The following is a 16,862-nucleotide window of genomic DNA, read 5'->3' as shown; positions in this document are numbered from 1 at the left end:
TACTTACATGCTTATCTTCCTATTAGTTTATAAACTAAGTTTTTTTTCATTTTTATATTCTTCATAGAACTAGTATCACCATAATTAGTTCTAAATACACATATTTTTATTTATTGGAAGTGGGTGTATCCGTGAATTTTTTGCAAAATCAATATATAATATTTAACTCATTGAATTATCCTTTTTTTTTTTTCTCCCTATCAGACCATAAATAACACAAGAGTACACATTGTGTTAGCTTAGCCATCTCAGTGTCTTCCAGGACCTAGCACATAATAGGTGAACAATAAATGTTTGTTGAATAAATGAATGAGATCACAATCAGTGTCAGCAGTGTATTTTTGAATACTGGTAGTTAGCATCCCAGAGGAGGGATAGTATAACTGGGAAATATTTATTCAGTAGTCTTCTGTTTAATGTGAGTCTTTTGTTTAACATAACTCCTTCCACATTTAGAACTTCAGAAAGTTTCACTAAAGAGAGAATAGTTCAGCTGAAACTTCTGTTAAAATTCTTCTGCTTTGCTTTCTTATCTCTGCAGTGCTGAATTATCCCAGGGCAATATCTGGGATGGGCTAGGCTCTCCTCCAGATTCCCCATCTCCTGGGAGTGATGTGTATTGCAGCAGTGAGCTGAATGATCCTCAGTATGACCAGAGTCTTCTGGAGAACTTATTTTATACAGCACCTGTAAGTCATTGAATCTGAAGCATTGGGAATTAGAGAACAAATGTATTAATAATATAAGTAGCTGCAGGCATGATACCCCTTGCCAGACAGCTATACATTTTACATACCTTACCTTACTTAATCATAATGACAACCTGGAGAAGAAAGTATTATCTTCATTTTACAAATGTTGAGACAGGCCTAGTAATATTTGAATATTTTGTCCAAGAACATGTAACAAATAAGTATTAGAGCCAGAATTCAAATTCAAATTTGCCTGAGTCCAAAGCCTATGATTTAATTAATATATTGTATGGTTTCCTTGGAGCTTTTATAAGGAAGAACTGATGTAGTTATACCCTCAGAACCATCCTTAACAGGTATATATTTAAAATATTCCAAAATACTTCTTACTCACAGGAGAGAAAACTCTTCTGGCCTGTAAGACAGGGATTCTCTTTTCTTGCAGCTCTGGTTTTCCCAAAGTTCTTTTTTATATCAAGCCTTAGGTTCTTTTCATTGGTTTAGTGTCTTCTAGAGTCTATACATAGTAAGTCCAATCCCTGTTCCACAAGTAATTATTTATATGTGTGAAAGTTCATACTCCTGATTTTCCTTTTCTCTGGGTCAAAAAAAGATACTGAAATACAAGCTAGTTTATACCAGCTCAGTAGTAAGACAATGAGGGCTACCACAGTTTGGAAGAAGCAGGGAAAACTTTTACATGAGATTGTGGAGAAAAAATATAATGAAGAATAAAGAGTTTTAACAGAGACTTGACAGATAGTGTTTTGAGAAGCAGAGAAAAGATACAAAATGGGTATAGAAAGAATGACCTGTGCAGAAAAGCACATTTTTGCACTGCAAGGGATCCAATTGACTAGATGAGAATTTGTGTGGAAAAGGAGTTGATAATGCAGGCTAGCACATTCCACCTAATCTGTGAAAGGCTTTTCATGTTAGATGAAGAATCACCTATCACAAGAGTGTTTTAGGAATCTGAGTCTGGCAACCATACAGGAAGTGGGGCAGAGACTGAATGGGGAATTAATGAGAAGCAGATAGGTAGCCACTGGGCTAAGGGAGGTATGAGAGAGAATGCCTGAGTGAATGTAGCAGCAGTGGGACTGGGCAGGAGGAGGTGGGTTAGAAAGACATTAGGAACTGTTAGGATTTCATGACTTCCCCCCACCTTCACAGTCATCACTGATACTATGCTCCCTAAAGGATAAATAGGAAATATTTATTACACATTTATTATTACCCATTTTCTATGTGCTAGGGACTTTACATCTTATCTGTTATATTTTAAATACTTGGGGGGTTGTTTGTTTTTTGTTTTTTGTTTTTTTATGGCTGAAACTAATAGAGCAGTAAATACTGCTTTTAATTCATTATTTAATTCCTTTTTTTTTTTTTTTTCTTGAGACCAAGTCACGTTCTGTTATCCAGTCTGGAGTGCAGTGGCGTGATCTCAGCTCACCACAGTCTCCAACTTCCAGATTCAACTGATTCTCCTGCCTCAGCCTCTCAAGTAGCTGGGATTACAGGCCTGTGCCACTGCGTCTGGCTAATTTTTGTTTTTTTATTAGAAACAGGTTTTCACCATGTTGACCAGGCTGGTCTTGAACTCCTGACTTCAAGTGATCCACCCACCTCGGCCTCCCAAAGTGTTGGGATTACAGGCCTGAGCCACCACACCCAGCCCTATTTTGTTTAATTTTTTTACCAGCTAAATGAGATAGTATTATCTCTCTTTTACATAGCATGAAACAAAAGTTTAAAGAGGTTAAGTACAAATAATTAAGTGGCAGAACTGGAATTCTCACCGTAGTCTATTTGACAAAAAGCCTGTGTTTTTTTTCTACTAGACCACAGTATGTCATCAGCCTTAAGAATGGCATTAGAATCTGACTGTGACTGACCTGACTTCATCTCCCACTTTTACCCTTTACCCACCGGAGACTCCAGTATAGTCTTTTTCAGCTCTTTTTTTTTTTTTTTTTCCTGTAGAGACAGGGTCTCATTATGTTGCCCAAGTTGGTCTCAAACTCCTGGCTCAAGCGATTCTCCTGCCTTGGTCTCCCAAACAGTTGGGATTACAGGCATGAGCCACTGCACCTGGCCTAAGCTCTTGTATCTCCCTATTTTTTGCTGGTACTAATCCTTCTACTTTGAATGTTGAAATGCCCTTATCCATCTGATAAACTTCATTCTTGAAGATCAACTCATCACCTCTGTGAAGAAATCATTCCAGACTTCTCCAAACAGAATTTGTTTCCTGAATGCCCACATATCTTGCACATATTTTTATTATAGCTCTTACCACATTGTATGATATAGTCCCTTGTACACAAGAATGTGTCTTCATTCTTTTATTACCAGTACAGCAAAGGCCTGACAGATACTGAGTACTCACTCAGTGAATACTTAGTGAATAAATGAATGTATGAATAGTACTGCATAATCCCCCATGCTATTTGAACAAAATAATGTTAGAAAATATTTGTTGCCTGAAAAAAGGAGTGAACCAACTGGCTATGAGACAGTGGGAAAACCAAGGAGTTATGATACTCATGTCCTTCCCCAGAGTCAGTGTTTGAGATTTTTAATATTGAATAGCATTCATGGCATGATTACCTTGTATTTGGTACCTGAAATTCTTAGCTTTTGAATAACATAGTTTATGTTAACCTTAGTTCTTTTTAGCCCTCGGACCCATCTGGATTTTGATTACCTTGTCAATAACCATTTTTAAAAGCTGCCACTTAAAGTAAAACTTAAAGGTAAAAAGCTTTCTCATTTTTCCTTTTAAACGGTGTATTGCAACAGTGCAGTAGGTAACTGAGGCGGGCAGGATCACTTAAAGTCAGGAGTTCGAGACTAGCTTGGACAACATGGTGAAACCCTGTTTCTACTAAAAATTCAAAAATTAGCCAGGCATGGTGGTGCATGCCTGTAGTCTCAGCTACTTGGAAGGCTGAGGCACAAGAATCACTTGAACCTGGGAGGCGGAGGTTGCAGTGAGCCAAGATCACGCCATTGCATTCCAGCCTGGCGACAGACTGAGACTCCATCTCAAAAAAAAATAAAAAGTTGTATTGCTTCCAAGAAAGACCTTCTTATCATGCTTATTTAAATTAATTTGTCTCCCTATCACAGATCAATACATTACAACCCCTGACATACAGGAAAAAAGGTAGTTGGAAATAATAGACTTAAAATACCTTTGGATTGGTGTCCTGAATTTATATTAGCAAGCTTTGTATGTTTTTTTAAAAATGGAACCCAATAACTATAATGCCATCTCTATTTTACATTTTGTGATGTAAAGGGCTGATCAGTCAATTACAGTAGCTGCCTTTTCTCAAAATAAAAATGAATGACAGGGGGCTTAGCCATTGGTTCCCTCATTAAGGAAATTTGTGAAATATAGTAAACGGTTCATTTTAGCAAGATTAAAAGCAGAATGAATCATTGTAGTATAGAATGGTGAAAAAAAGTAGCCTTGGCCGGGCATGGTCGCTCATGCCTATGATTCCAGCACTTTGGGAGGCTGGGGCGGACACATCACTTGAGCCCAGGAGTTTGAGACCAGCCTTGGTAACATGGGCAAACTTCATTTCTACAAAAAATATAAAAATTAGCCAGGTGTGGTGGTGCATGCCTGTAGTCCCAGCTACTTAGGAGGCTGAGGTAGGAGGACCACAGGAGCCCCAGGGAGGTCAGGGTTGTAGTGAGCTCTGATTGCACCACTGCACTCCAGCCTGGGCAACACAGTGAGACCCTGTCTCTAAAAAAGTAGTCTATCCTTTTCTTTTTCTTAGAAGAGAAGGGAAGAAAAAAAAAAAGTAGTCTATCCAAATAATTAGTGAGGTAACATTATCCAAGTCATTTGGTCTCAAACTGCAGTAGAAATACAGGCTTTGAAGCCCATGGAGATCAAAATCTGGCTTTATAGCTGTGGATCATAAACATGCTGCCTAATTTTTTCAGCTCTGATTTTCTCACTTGTAAAAATTGAGATAAAGGAACCTTGTAGGAATGTGGTGAATATTGGAAATATACATGTACATTCAGCATAATACCAGATGTATAGTCTATAGTCAATAAATAATGGTTGTTATTATTGTTGAGAATTTGAAAGAAGAATCTACCTTCATTTATCTGCTTTGAACTGAACTTGTAGGTTATTTTGTGAACTTCAGATTATTTTTGCATAACCAGGAGAAATGTGGGTTTATCTCCCTGGTGTCAGTTCTTTCTTTAAGAGAATGATATATGTACAGAAAAGAACTTGCTTTCTTTAGATAGATGTTTCATTACCACAATCCCCAAAGCAGTTATCTTTTAGTGTCTATGTTTCCTCCTCCGTAGAAATCTGATACCAGCGTCAGTGATTTCCTCAGTGAAGAGGATGATATTGTCCCTTCTGAAAATATGAACCAGTCAAAAGCTCTTGCCAGATCGTCTAAGCTTCTGGAGTCAGGTGATCATAAGCTGAAGAAGAGGACGGCAGGCAGGAGAAATAGGTGAGCTGCTCTGTGACTGTTTATTTAAAGGCAAAAGCAAAGGAATAATACTTTCACACGATCTCCTAAGGTAAAATGACCCATTTGCCCAGTACTATCAGAGTGATTAAGTTAAAATAACTCAGTAAACATTGTAAGTCTTAAAAATGTAATAATCCAAAAAGATGGGTAAATTTTTTTTCCGTAGGTTTTGGGGAACTGGTGGTATTTGGCTACCTGAATAAATTGTTTAGTGGTGATTTCTGAGATTTTAGTGCACCCATCACCCAAGCAATATACACTGTACATAATTTGTAGTCTTTTATCCCTCACCTTCTTTCCACTGTTGTCCTCAGTTTCCAAAGTCCATTGTATCATTCTTATGCCTTTGCATCCTCATAGCTTAGCTTCCACTTATAAGTGAGAACATATGATGTTTGGTTTTCAATTCCTGAGTTACTTCACCTAGAAAAATGGTCTCAGATTCCATCCAGGTTGCTGCAAATGCCATTATTTTTTTTTCTTTTATGGCTGAGTAGTATTCCATATATATATATATATATATGGAATAATATATATTATTAATATATAATATATATATATATCACAATTTCTTTATCCACTCGTCGATTGATGGGCATTTGGGCTGGTTCCATATTTTTGCAATTGTGAATTGTGCTGCTATAAACATGTGTGTACAAGTATCTTTTTCATATAATGACTTCTTTTCCTCTGGGTAGATACCTAGAAGTGGGATTGCTAGATCCAATGGTAATTCTGCTTTTAATTCTTTAAGGAATGTTGGCTGGCCGCAGTGGCTAATGCCTGTAATCATAGCAGTCTGGGAGGCCAAGGTCAAGAGATTGAGACCATTCTGGCCAACATGGTGAAACCCCGTCTCTACTAAAAAATACAAAAATTAGCTGGGCACGGTGGCACACGCCTGTAGTCCCAGCTACTTGGGAGGCTGAGGCAGGAGAATTGCTTGAACCCGGGAGGTGGAGGTTGCAGTAAGCCAAGATCGCATTACTGCACTCCAGCCTGGCACCTGGCAACAGAGAGAGACTCTGTCTCAAAGAAAGAAAAAAAGGAATGTCCACACTGTTTTCCATAGTAGTTGTAGTAGTTTACATTCTCACCAGCAGTATAAAAGTGTTCCCTTTTCACCACATCCCCACCAACATTCATTATTTTTTTATTTTTATATTATGGCCATTCTTGCAAGAGTACAGTGCTGTTGCAATGTGGTTTTGGTTTGCATTTCCCTCAACATTATTGATGTTGAGCATGTTTTCATGCGTTTGTGGGCCATTTATATATCTTCTTTTGAGAATTGTCTATTCATGTCCTTAGCTCACTTTTTGATGGGATTGTTTGATTTTTTCTTGCTAATTTGTTTGCGTTCCTTATAGATTCTGGATATTAGTCCTTTGTCAGATGTATAGATTGTGAAGATTTTCTCCCATTCTGTGGGCTGTCTGTTTACTCTGCTGACTGTTTCTTTTGCTGTGCAGAAGCTTTTTAGTTTAATTAAGTCCCATCTATTTATCTTTGTTTTTGTTGCATTTGCTTTTGGGTTTCTTGGTCTTGAAATCTTTGTCTAAGCCAATGTCTAGAAGGGTTTTTCCAATATTATCTTCTAGAATTGTTATGGTTTCAGGTCTTAGATTTAAGTCCTTGATCCACCTTGAGTTGATTTTTATATAAGGTGAAAGATGGACATCCAGTTTCATTCTTCTACATGTGGCTTGCTAATTATCCCAGCGCCATATTTGTTGAATAGGGTGTCCTTTCCCCACTTTATGTTTTTGTTTGCTTTGTCAAAGATCAGTTGGCTATAAATATTTGGCTTTATTTCTGGATTCTCTATTCTATTCCATTGGTCTGTGTGTCTGTTTTTATACCAATACCATGCTGTTTTGGTGACCGTGTCCTTACAGTATAGTTTGAAGTCAGGTAATGTAATGCCTCCAGATTGGTTGTTTTTGCTTAGTCTTGCTTTGGCCATGTGGGCTCTTTTTTGGTTCCATATGAATTTTAAGATTTTTTTTCTAGTTCTGTGAAGGATGATGGGGGTATTTTGATGGGAATTGCATTGAATTTGTAGATTGCTTTTGGCAGCATGGTCATTTTCACAATATTGATTCTACCAAGATGGAAGCAATTGAAATGGTTAAGGAAGAAAGCAGAATTCTAGGTTGTATGTGTAACTGTGATCACAACTATGTAGAAAATACGCATAAGGAAAGCAAATGAAAAGAAATACACAAAAGTGATAATAGTAGTTACATTAGGAAAGTGGGTAACTGAAATAAGGTCTGTGTCCCTTCTAGAAAAAACTAAATTTATAGTATCAGTTTCTGTACTTGTGTAGAGATAATATCAGTTTCTGTACTTGTGTAGAGATAAACCTTTATGTATTGTATATATGTATATGTGTGTATATGTATATATGTGTTTGTGTGTGTGTGTGTAAAATGTATGTGTGTGTATATATGTAATAAAAAATATATATAGTCTTTTTAAATATTTTTTTAACCTGGGAGCATAGATTCAAGTTACCCTGAATATACACTCTCACACCTTTAGATTATAAGATTATTTTTACATCTTTTGAGATTTCTTGCACTATAGGACCAGAATTCTGATAATTAAAGCTGTTTCCAATCCTTGTTAACTTGTGAATCAAGATACTTGGCTGGGCATGGCAGTTCACACCTGTAATCGCAGCACTTTGGGAGGCTGAGGCAGGAGGTTTGCTTGAGTCCAGGAGTTCAAGACCAGCCTGGCAACATAGTGATATCTTATCTCTACAAAAAATACAAAAATTAGCCGGGTGTTACGGCCCATGCTTATGGTTCCAGCTACTTGGGAAGTTGAGGTGGGAGATCATTTGAGCCCAGGAGGCCAAGGCTGCAGTGAGCCATGATTGTGCCACTGCACTCCAGCCTGAGTGACACAGCAAGACACTGTGTCAAAAATAAAAATAAAAAATAAAAACTTGCTACCCTCCCTCTTTCCTCATCTTGCCTATGCAAACTAGATTGTTTCATGTAACCATATGCCTCACTGCTTGTATGAACTCCTTTCAGAAATTTGGTTGAACAACAGATGCTCTCAGAAACTCCAGAAGATGCCCAAGTGATGACATTAAGTGTGGATAGACTGGCCCTTCTGGGTAGAACACATTCAGTCAGAATCATCATCGAAACCATGGGAGTTCCTCCCGATAGTCCTCAGATGGCCCCTGGCAAAAAAAACTATGCTGGTCCACCACCTAAGCTGACTACAGCAAAAAAGCGGTATGTCTGTAACATGAGAAAGCTAAATTTGACATTTTTGAAAAGTGTGTCTGATGATGATAATCAATAATAGTATAACACTATGATTTGGAATGTGTTTTCATATGCCTCATTTAATCTACAGACATATATTGAATCCTTGCTGGGTCCCAAGAACTATGTAAGTAAGTATGGGACTAAAGAAAATTAAGATACATACTCTGTTCTTACATATCTTACAGTTAGCAGGAGAGAGAAACATTTAAATGGCTATCTATAACATAAGGCTTTAGGGGCCAAAATAGATGTTTTATATTAAAAGTGCTGTGAGAACACAAGAAAGGGAGCCTTTGATTCTGTCTGACAGGATTGGTAGAAGTCTTTGAAGAAGAAGTAGGGCCTTTAAGTACTAGAGGTCCTGAAACTAGGACCTTCAAATGTATGTTGGATTTATCAGACAGAAATGAGGTTTATTACTTGATTAGTTTCTAATCACCTTTTTTGTTTTTCTTTTTAGCACTTTCTTTGTAGAATATCACTTTCCTGTGGGCTTTTCCGAAAGTAGATTGGGAAAGACGGCTTTGATCACTGAGGTTGTTCGACTCGCCTCCAGTAAAATTACAGATGGAAGTAAGAGACACAGTGGTTTTCTGCTTCTTAGACATTCTGACTTTAGAAGAATTTTTGAATTCCTAATTACTCATTTGACTTTCCTTTTTTTTTTTTTTTTTTAGATGGAGTCTCGCTCTTTTGCACAGGCTGGAGTGCAGTGGTGCCATCTTAGCCTCCTGAGTAGCTGGGATTACAGGCACCTGCCACCACACCCAGCTAATTTTTGTGTTTTTTTTAGTAGAGAAGGGGTTTCACCGTGTTGGCCAGCCTGGTCTCAAACTCCTGACTTCAGGTGACCCACCTGCCTCAGCCTTCCAAAGTGCTGGGATTACAGGCATGAGCCATCATGCCTGGCCTCATTTGACTTTTATAGTATGGTAAAATCTTAGAGTTAGAAAGAACTTTGAAGTGAATCAACTGTAATTTGTTTATTTAATAAGTGAGTAAACTGGCCCAGTGATACCATGACTATTCTAATGTAAGGCAGCAGGTCAGTAGTAACATAACTGAGACTAGAACTCAAAAATTCTTAGGCTTAAATCATTTCCTTTCAGCTGTCACCATTTTCTTCTTTTAAAACAGCTTTAACAAGACATAATTTATATACTGTACAATTTACTCATTTAAAGTATACAACTTTTTAATATATTTGCAAGACTGTACAACGATCACCACAATCTAATTTTAGAACATTTTCATCCTCCCTAAAAGAAACTGCATACTTACTAACATTCGATTCCCATTTCCCTCTTCCCTCAGCCCTAAGCAACTACTAATCTTCTTTCTGTCTCTATCAGTTTGTCCATTCTGGATGTCTCATATAAATGGAATCATGCAACTTGTGATTTTTATGAAGGCTGTCTTTGATTTACCATAAGATTTTTAAGTTTCATATTGTAGTATATATCAGTATTCCTTTCTATGGCTAAGTGATACTCCATTGCATAGATATACCACAGTTCATTTAGCCTTTCCTCAGTTGATAGACATTTGGGTTGTTTCCACTTTTTAGCAATTTTGCATAATGCTGCTTTGTGAACATTTGTGTACATGGTTTTGTATGAACCATGTGCTTTCATTTCCCTTGGGTATAATCTAACAGTGGAATTGCTGGGTCATATGGTAACTCTATGTTTTAACTTTTTTTTAGAACTGCCAGACCGTTCTCAACAGTAGGTGCACCATTTTCCCACTATCAGTGTATGAAGGTTCTGATTTGTCTATATCCTCGTCAACACTTGTTACTTTCCATTCTTTTTTATTCTGGTCCTCCTAGTGGATGTGAAGTGACATCACATTGATTTTAATTTGCGTTTTCCTGATGGCCAGTCATGTTGAGCATCTTTTCATATGCTTATTGGCCATTTACATATCTTTTTCAGAGAAATGTCTATTCAGATCCTTTGTTCTTTTTCAAATCCGAGTTTTGTTTTTGTTTTTGTTTTTGTTTTTGTTTGTTTTTGTTTTTGTTTTTTGAGACAGAGTCTCGCTCTGTTGCCAGGCACCAGGCTGGAGTGCAGTGGTGCGATCTGAGCTTACTCCAACCTCCGCCTCCCGGGTTCAAGCAATTCTCCTGCCTCAGCCTCCCAAGTAGCTGGGACTACAGGCGCACGCCACCATGCTCAGCTAATTTTTGTATTTTTTAGTAGAGACAGGGTTTCACCATGTTGGCCAAGATGGTCTCGATCTCTTGACCTCATGATCCGCCTGCCTCAGCCTCCCAAAGTGCTGGGATTACAGGCATGAGCCACCGCGCCTGGCCACAAATCAGGTTTTTTATTATTGAGTTATAAGAGTTCTTTGTATATCGTAGATACAAGCCTCTTATCAGATCTATGGTTTGCGAATATTTTCTCCCATTCTGTGAGTTGTCCTTTCACTCTGGATGTTACTGTTTACAGCACAAAAGTTTTTAATTTTTATCTACTCTAGTTTATCTGTTTTTTTCTTTTGTGCTTATGCTTTTGGTGTTTTCTTTTTTCTCTATTTTGTTTTAAATATTTCTGCTACAGAAAAAGGATAATATAATAGACATTTATGTTCCTGCCGTCCAAAATTACAGCCATTTTTCTAATATATTCTGAGGATATCTTTGCCTTGGTTCTCCAGTTTGATCTATGAATTGTTAGTTCATCAGTGTTAAGTTTCTCCTTTGGGAAGTAGTTTGAGAAATAAAAGATGTGGTCCTAACACTCCTATTACATAGTCAAATAGCTTTTTCTTTAGAGCATGGTAACATGGGATTTTTTTTTTTAATTGCATTTTAGGTTTTGGGGTACATGTGAAGAACATGTAAGATTGTTGCATAGGTACACACACGGTAATGTGATTTGCTGCCTTCCTCCCCATCACCTATATCTGGCATTTCTCCCCATGCTATCTCTCCCCCAACTCCCCACCCCCTGCTGTCCCTCCCCTATTTCCCTCCGACAGACCCCAGTGTGTGATGCTCCCCTCCCTGTGTCCATGTGTTCTCATTGTTCAACACCCACCTATGAGTGAGAACATGTGGTGTTTGATTTTCTGTTCTTGTGTCAGTTTGCTGAGAATGATGGTTTCCAGGTTCATCCATGTCCCTACAAAGGACACGAACTCATCGTTTTTGATGGCTGCATAATATTCCATGTTGTATATGTGCCACATTTTCCCTGTCCAGTCTATCATCGATGGGCATTTGGGTTGGTTCCAGGTGTTTGCTATTTTAAACAGTGCTGCAATGAACATTCCTGTGCATGTGTCCTTATAGTAGAACAATTTATAATCCTTTGGATATACCCAGCAATGGGATTGCTGGGTCAAATGGAATTTCTATTTCTATGTCCTTGAGGAATCGCCACACTCTTCCACAATGGTTGGACTGATTTACACTCCCACCAACAATGTAAAAGTGTTCCTGTTTCTCCACATCCTCTCCAGCATCTGTTGTCTCCATATTTTTTAGTGATCGCCATTCTAACTGGCATGAGATGGTATCTCAATGTAGTTTTGATTTGCATTTCTCTAATGACCAGTGATGATGAGCATTTTTTCATATGTTTGTTGACCTCATGTATGTCTTCTTTTGTAAAGTGTCTGTTCATATCCTTTGCCCACTTTTGAATGGGCTTTTTTTTTTTGGTAAATCTGTTTTAGTTCTTTGTAGATTCTGGATATTGGCCCTTTGTCGGATGGGTAGATGTGAAAATTTTTTCCCATTCTTTTGGTTGCTGATTCACTCTAATGACTGTTTCTTTTGCTGTGCAGAAGCTGTGGAGTTTGATTAGGTACCATTTGTCTATTTTGGCTTTTGTTGCCAATGCTTTTGGTGTTTTGGTCATGAAGTCCTTGCCTACGCCTATGTCCTGAATAGTTTTGCCTAGGTTTTCTTCTAGGGTTTTTTATAATGGTGTTAGGTCTTATGTTTAAGTCTTTATTCCATCTGGAGTTAATTTTAGTGTAAGGTATCAGGAAGGGGTTAAGTTTCTGTTTTCTGCACATGGCTAGCCAGTTTTCCCAACACAATTTATTAAACAGGATAACATGGGATTTTTAAATTTTTATTCTGCTTTGTTTGTTTCCTTTTTGAACTAGATAATCCATTCACATGGTTCAAAATTCCATGGTTGCCACCTTACAGACAAACAAGGTTGCTGCTTTTATATCCTTCCTTAAGCTATTATAGATAGATAGATAGATAGATAGATAGATAGATAGATACCAGCAAATACGTTTATTCTAGGGATGTCCAATCTTTTGGCTTCCCTGAGCCACACTGGAAGAATTGTCTTGGGCCACACATAAAATACACTAACAGTAACTATAGCTGATGAACTTTAAAAAAAAATCACAAAAAAAATTTTACAATATTTTAAGAAAGTTAATGAATTTGTGTTGGGCTGCCTTCAAAGCTGTCCTGGGCCACATGTGGGCTCACAAGTCGGACAAGCTTGGTTTATTCCTTCCCCTGCCTCCCATTCCTTATGTTTCTGCAAGTGTTAGTGCACCATACAGAAGGTGAGTGTCCTTTCTTCAAAATGCTTGGAATCAGAAGTATTTAGGATTTCATATTTTATCAGATTTTGGATTATTTGCATATACATTGGTAAGATATCTTGGGAATAGGACCCAAATCTAAACATGAAATTCACTTATGTTTCATATAGACCTTATATGCATAGCCTAAAAGTAATTTTATGCAATATTTTAAATAATTTTATGCATGAAATAAAGCTTTCACAGCATTTTGACTGTGACCCATCATGAGGTAGGGTATGATATTTTCCACTGTAGCATCATATTGGCACTCAGAAAATCTTGGATTCTGGAACATTTCAGATTTTGCATTTTTGGCTGCTCAACCTATGCAATGTTCTACACCTTGCCTTTAACCTTGTATCTTAGGAAGTTTTGCATATCAGGACACAAAGAGGAAAGAGGAAACTCACAGATGAGGAAAGAGGAAACTGAGATATAAATTAATTAAGTAGCTTATATAAGATCACACAGCTAGTTTATGGTAGAACTAGAATTTCAGCCTAGCTCCATTTTGATTCCAAATGTGCTTAATCAGTATTGCTTCTTAAACATTATTATTATTGTTGGCCAAAGTGATTGATTCTCTCCATGTTTTTCTGAGAAGGATTATATGGGAAATGTGAAATAAGCATTGAGCAAAGAATTGCAAGACTGGGTTCTAGTTCTGATTATACCACACATGAATCATGCGCCTTAGACAAAATCGCTTTCTTACCTCTGGGCCCCTCTTAACAATAATATGGATTAGACTAGCTATTCGTCTGGATCCTTTCAATTCTTGAAAAAAATCTTCTCTGGGACACTTTTAGCAAGTTATTTATGTGAATTTCTTCTTCACTTACTGCCTTAACTCACTTTCAGTGGTAAAAATAATGAGCTTAACAGAAACAGAGAATTATGTGAGAAATATACTAACAGTGCAAGAACGTACCTAGATAGTAAGAGAAATTGAAATAGGATTCTGTTTGTATGTAAAGAATTTTACAATATTCAAAGTGCTTTTTCCTTTATTACCTCAGTTGATCCTACCAACACACCAATGAGGTATGTACTTCCCTTTCCCAGGTAGAGCAAACAAATAAACTGATCTAGTGGATGTGGGCTTCCTGGGCCTAGACCTTTTGTTCATAGTTCCTGTACATTGATCCACATAGCAAGGTCCAGATCCTGTCCAAGAGTGCCAAGAAAAGTATAGACTCACAAATTAATATGGCCAGAGATGGGCCGGGCACGGTGGCTCACGCCTGTAATCCTAGCTCTTTGGGAGGTGGAAGCGGGCGGATCACAAGGTCCAGGAGGTCGAGACCATCCTGGCTAACATGGTGAAACCCTGTATCTACTAAAAATACACACACACAAAAAAAATTAGCTGGGCATGGTGGCAGACACCTCTAGTCCCAGCTACTCAGGAGGCTGAGGCAGGAGAATCCCTTGAACCCAGGAGGTGGAGCTTGCATTGAACTGAGTTTGCACCACTGCACTCTAGCCTAGGCGACAAACCAAGGCTCTGTCTCAAAGCAAAAAATGACCAGAGATGAATAGAGAGAGAAATCAGTAGGTTAAAATTTGAATGAATGCCAGAAATAGCAGATTCTCTTCATAACTGGGCCTCTTGTGAGGATTCTTCAGATTCATGCTCAGTTTTAAGGGCCTTAGCAATGAATGGACAGGAAGATCATTTTATAGGTGATAAATTGTTTCTGAGGTGGTAGGTAATAGTAAGTAATAGAACTGGCGCTTTAACTTACATTCTTTGATTCTGGTCTCAAATTCTTTTTATTTACCAGTTAAAACTCCATAGCCATGAGCACAAACTCAAATACCACCATCACTTTGTCCACTTACACTTATAGTTACAGCAGAAACCCCTTCCTTTCCACCCAAGAGACAGACTCTACTTCACCTGACACCGCTAACTAACATCAGTATCTGATACCTTGTTTGTGACAGTAGGAGTGTCCAGAAGATAAACTTATTTTTGTTATTGTAGTTTTTATTCTGTTCTTCTGTTTATCCCTCATTGTTCCACCTCCAGCCAGCCCCCTTCTTTTAGTACACTACCTACCAAGCTGTCTTTTAAAAACCATCCTATTACCTAAAACCCAGTGAAGTATATAGATATGTCTCCTTACACATCCAGTACTCATATGGTTGGCATTCATTTCTCATAGCAAATCAGAGCAACATAGCACTACCTGTCTTCTGTGTACTATCTCCAAGGTTTTCTCTTTGCCCCTGCTCATTCAATCCAACAACCCTAACACTTTTTGTGGAATCACACTGACTAGATTCCTGTAGGAGATTTTAAAGGGAAGCGGGTGATATCAAGGCACGCATTGATGATGACTCCAGTTGGGTGGTGCAACATGTGTCTGTGTGTCTGGTTCTCCTTACAGAGGTGAAGTTCCAGCAGCGATTCGTGTTTCCAGTACAGTTTGGTGACCCAATGATAGACCACTGGTGGAATTCCAACCTTACTTTCCAAATTTATGCAAAGAAAACTCCACAGAAAAAGGTACTTTGAGTGATTTTGGCCTTTACCTTACCTTCACACCAGGGATTTGGAGCATACTTAAAATTATATGCTTGCCTAAACTGGGAATTTCTTCAGATGCAGGCAGTACTAATAATCCATTATTATTATTACTACTACTGCTACTACTACTAATCTCTGCTGTTTGTCTTGGGCCAGATATAATGCTAAAGGCTCTACATGAGCATACTATCAATTTTAATCACCACAACTCTGTGAATTAGGTACATGATTACCTTCATTTTACAGATGAATAGACAGATTTCGTTAAATTACATGTCTAAGATCACTCAGTCTAATAAAAGACAGAACCAGGACACCATCACAAATCTGCTGTCTTTAGATCCCAAGTTCTTAACCTCTTTATTGTGCTGTTTCCTTCTAGAGAGAGGTAACTATATTGATACAGGCTATTAGCCTTAATTTGAGATTCTACTTCCTCTTTGCAGGCAGAATACATAAGGTATCTAAGCCTAAAATAATACAGTTGTGAGTGGCAGTTTTGATCAACTAATTCCAAGTTTATAAAATTGCTTTCAACTAGCATGACATAAATCAATAAACTATAAGCAGTTTTTACTTCCTTCAATAAAACAATAGTCTTTATAATCTTTTGACCTCTTGTTGGTATGGATAGCATGAATAATGTCTTGTTTTCTTTTGTTTTTTTTTTCAGAAGACATGTGGAATACAGGTTCCTTTTGGAAAATTATAGCAAAATAGGAAGGGCAGGAAAGGCACATAATTTCATAACCTCAAGATAAACTCTACTAACATTTCAGTATAGTTAATATTGAATTATTTTCCTATACCTAGTTACTAGCATTTTTTTTCTAACTAGAAAAGAATTTTACATGTTTTTGTAGATAACTTGAAAAATATTTTTTAAAAGGCAAAAATTGCCTGTAATTCTATCACCAAGAAATAACTATTGTTAACATTTATCCCTATCTCCATTGTCTTTTTCCAATGAATACAATATGTTGTATAATTTTGTGTGTAGTTTTTATTCTTCCTTTTTATCATTTAGCATCTTGAGGGTTTTTATTCGTTTTTCTTAAAAAATCTATTTAATGTTTTCCAAACAATTGTGCAAGTATTTGAAGGCTTGTGATATATGTGACTTAATATGCTACTTTCATCAAACATTATAATAAATAATATTATTAGAAACTTTTAGTGAATATCATTTTAATGGCTATATGTTATACCATCATATGAATGTGCTGTGTTGATACTTCCT

General features: G+C 37.4%; 1 protein-coding gene across 6 annotated transcripts in view; it reads left to right on the top strand.

Annotated features, from left to right (window-relative positions):
- C2CD3 (C2 domain containing 3 centriole elongation regulator) overlaps nt 1–16,862 on the top strand; it is a 159,376-nt gene that overhangs the window by 48,345 nt on the left and 94,169 nt on the right. For all 6 annotated transcript variants that reach the window (XM_032259042.1, XM_032259044.1, XM_032259043.1 and 3 more), the window contains 5 exons: nt 542–689; nt 5,046–5,200; nt 8,272–8,481; nt 8,978–9,090; nt 15,483–15,601. In XM_032259042.1, the coding sequence (XP_032114933.1) occupies nt 542–689; nt 5,046–5,200; nt 8,272–8,481; nt 8,978–9,090; nt 15,483–15,601 (745 nt within the window). The remainder of the gene's footprint in view (nt 1–541; nt 690–5,045; nt 5,201–8,271; nt 8,482–8,977; nt 9,091–15,482; nt 15,602–16,862) is intronic.

This window comes from Sapajus apella, unplaced genomic scaffold (assembly GCF_009761245.1).
Source record: "Sapajus apella isolate SASKATOON/1434 unplaced genomic scaffold, GSC_monkey_1.0 scaffold106, whole genome shotgun sequence".
Classification (NCBI taxonomy): Eukaryota; Metazoa; Chordata; class Mammalia; order Primates; family Cebidae; genus Sapajus; species Sapajus apella.
This window is presented reverse-complemented; position numbering and strand designations above follow the sequence as displayed.